At 49.3% G+C, this 2,999-nt stretch overlaps 1 protein-coding gene across 2 annotated transcripts; it reads right to left on the bottom strand.

Annotated features, from left to right (window-relative positions):
• Positions 1-1,246: 1,246 nt before the first annotated feature.
• TEX38 (testis expressed 38) lies at positions 1,247-2,738 on the bottom strand. Of its 2 annotated transcripts, none has more exons than XM_043574891.1 (2): positions 2,626-2,738; positions 1,247-1,994 (listed from the first exon to the last, which is right to left on the bottom strand). In XM_043574891.1, the coding sequence occupies exons 1-2, from the start codon at positions 2,660-2,662 to the stop codon at positions 1,387-1,389; spliced, it is 645 nt and encodes a 214-aa protein (XP_043430826.1). In that variant the 5' UTR covers positions 2,663-2,738; the 3' UTR covers positions 1,247-1,386. The 2 variants fall into 2 exon arrangements, with proteins under 2 accessions (XP_043430826.1, XP_043430827.1); XM_043574892.1 differs by having other exon boundaries at positions 1,247-1,915; positions 2,626-2,730.
• Positions 2,739-2,999: the final 261 nt, after the last annotated feature.

Raw genomic sequence — 2,999 nt, 5'->3', positions numbered from 1 at the left:
CTCACGGTCTGTGAGTTCGAGCCCCATGTCAGGCTCTGTGACGACAGCTCGGAGCCTGGAGCCTGCTACTGATTCTGTGTCTCCCTCTCTCTCTGCCCCTCCCCTACTCACACTCTGTCTTTCTCTCTCTCAAAAAAAAAAAAAAAAAAACCAAACATTAAAAAAAAAATAAAAAGTAAATAAAGTCAGACCTCATAGCCAGTATTCTCTTTGTCTCTTCTTTTAGGATTGTTTCCAAAATGTACAAAAATATCCCCATGTAGTAGATATTTACTTTTGGAGGGTCCATGGATGCGTTTGAGAAACATTTTAAAAAGAAGAAAAAAAGGAGGGGTGCCTGGGTGGCTCAGTCGGTTGAGCATCCAACTTCAGCTCAGGTCATGATCTTATGGTTCATGAGTTGGAGCCCTGCATTGCACTTGCTGCATTGCACAGAGCCCGCTTCGGATCATCTGTCCACCCCCCACTCACACTCTCTCAAAAATAAACATTAAAAAAACTTTTTTTTTTAAGATTAAAAAAAAAGTACACTTTGTGTGTAATTTTAGGGGGTTCGATGACCAGTCCTCCTAAGCCAATCCATGGACCAAGTTAATTACACCCTACAGACACACACACAATCATTTGCCAAGTGTTTTCTAACGAGACTTATCATTAGGGAAGGGACACTATGGGGGATGCTGAGAAGACCAAGAACTTTGATGCCAGGAAGATGGAAATTTGAGACCTGGCTCTGCAGCATAAAAACGATATGGCAGACGCCCTTGGAACCTGTCTCTTCCTTTGTAAGAGGAGGATTGTGGTGTCCATTTGGCAGTTTTCTTGTATCAGACATAATGCAGAGACACCCATAACTCAGTGCATCATCAATGTTAACAAAGAATGCAATTCAGCCAGCAATGCAGTGTGGCTCGTGGATCTCATGATGACTTGTCTGTGACGTGACCATGACCACTGTGAATCGCCATAGCTCACGCACCCTCAGCAGCTATCACTCTTGGGGCAGCTGTGCTTAATGTCACACAGAACAGCAGTGCCTTTGGATACCTAGCCCAGGGCCTGGCATGCATTTTTGGTCTCAAATACTGAATAGAAGGATGTTGAGCTCCATTGTGTCTCCCCACAGCCAACCCTCCTGTTCCCATTTATGAAGGTCCCATTGGTGACCTTCAGCTAGGTTTGCAAAGTGCCCCCATCAGACAGGGGAAGGACACTGACCTCCTAAGGACAAATAAGACACAAGGGAGCCTTGGACTTTTTTTAGTCTTTCATAATGTGACATCCAGATGAGTTCTGGTCTGTGTGTCAATACCACCTCCCCGAGGTTCGGTCCATTTTCCTGCTCTGCCCATAATACTTCCAGCTCCCACCCTCAGTGAGAGGTGGCTATAATTCTGAGGCAAAAGCCTTGGCACTGAAGCAGTGGTCTTCATGGACTATCGTGGGGAGGGAATGGAAGTGGACATTCCTTTCAGGACAGGTGTCCAAAGGGTAGGAGACCGAGTGGTTCAGCATTGGGGGCAGGTTGCACAGGGAAGGGGCAAAGGGCACCTCCTGAAAGATGGGCACCAGGAGTGGGGAGCTGGTCCGGGACTGCAGCACTGGGGAAGGTAAAGCCTGCCCGGGGACCAGCTGCAGTGCAGGTTGCGTGGGGGCAGGGGCCTCCACCTTGGGGCTGCTGTCTTGGGCAACAGAGCTCCTGCTCCCAGGAACGTCCAGTTCCCACAGAGGATCTGAATTCTGGACCTCAGTCTCAGTCTTGGTGACAGCAGGGGGAGGGCCCGTGTTGACAGTTGTGTTCATGCCATAATGCCGACGCTTGTTAATCCAGTACAACAGGGGGCTGTAGGTGAACGTGGCGGCTCTCATCACCTTCACCCACTCCTGGGCACGCTCTTCTCGTCGCAAGTTCTTCCTCCAGTGCAGAAAGAGAATGCAGCCACCGGTTACCACAGAACACAGCCCCAGGAATCCAAAGTACAATGAGACCCATACTAAGGCAATAAGAAAGAAAAAGAGGCAAGCTGGCTGATAGCTCTAATTGGGGCCTGAGCTGTTTCCCATTCTTTCCCTTAACCCTTTCATCAATTATCCCATCCACTTAACCACTCTCCGTTCCTCCCTTCCCTCATTGACTTGTCTCATCATTCTCTTATTTAGTCAATGCTAGATTTCCAGGGAGGTTAAGAGGCCATCTTTAGTCCTTTACAGATAAGGAAAGTTAGGTCTAGAGGGGGCATGACCTGCCCAGGCTTGGTCAAGCCTCTGATTCACCATCCTGGCCCCATCCAATCCATCAGATTGAGAAGCCTTACCAAAGGCAAGGCCCATCAAGGAAGTAAAAGTTTATCAGTTGACAAGGACATAGGTATCCCATCCCATTCCACCATACCCTTACCCATTCAGCTGTGATAGCCCTAGGGTATTCATAGAACCCCCCTCTGGTTCCGCAGAGAAACGTGATCTCTGCCCTCAATCCTTAGTTTTCTAGAGGAAACTATATCCTAACTGCTTGGCACACCTCCAGGCAGGCAGCCACCACCCCATCCATGTAAAACGTTTACCCTGGGTGCCTGCTCTGAGCTAAGGCACAAAGCAAGGGGCAGGAACTGAAGGGGCATTTACCACCAGGGAGGCTCAGGTCCTCCCGCTGGGAATCCATAATTTCGAGCCCTGGTACCCAGCTGATGGCTCTGGGGAGAGGGAACTCACCTACCCATCTGCCTAGCCAATAGGAGTCCCTGTAATGCTCAGCCCCATTGTTCCCTAAAGGTGAGGTCACTGAGTTCTGAGCATTAAACATTCTAGGGGCAGGGCTTGTGAAGCCTTGGGCAAACGAAGGAAAGGACTCTATCCAATGGTGTCCTTATAGGCATAGTGTGTCTCTACTTCCAGGGACTGATCCACCCACTGAATTGTCTGTCTCCCACCCCTTACGGTGAAGACAGGACCCCAGGAAAGGGACCCAGGTCTCTCAAGGGTCTATCCATGTTGCTGGG

This window comes from Prionailurus bengalensis, chromosome C1 (assembly GCF_016509475.1).
Source record: "Prionailurus bengalensis isolate Pbe53 chromosome C1, Fcat_Pben_1.1_paternal_pri, whole genome shotgun sequence".
NCBI lineage: Eukaryota > Metazoa > Chordata > Mammalia > Carnivora > Felidae > Prionailurus > Prionailurus bengalensis.
Note: the sequence above shows the minus strand (reverse complement) of the source record. Positions and strands in the feature narration are given on the sequence as shown.

Coding starts and splice junctions, on each gene's coding strand:
- TEX38 (XM_043574891.1), bottom strand. CDS start 2,662: ATGGATTCCCAGCGGGAGGACCTGAGCCTCCCTGGTG. Junction 1,995..2,625: donor GGACCTGAGCCTCCCTGGTG/GTAAATGCCCCT, acceptor TTATTGCCTTAG/TATGGGTCTCATTGTACTTT.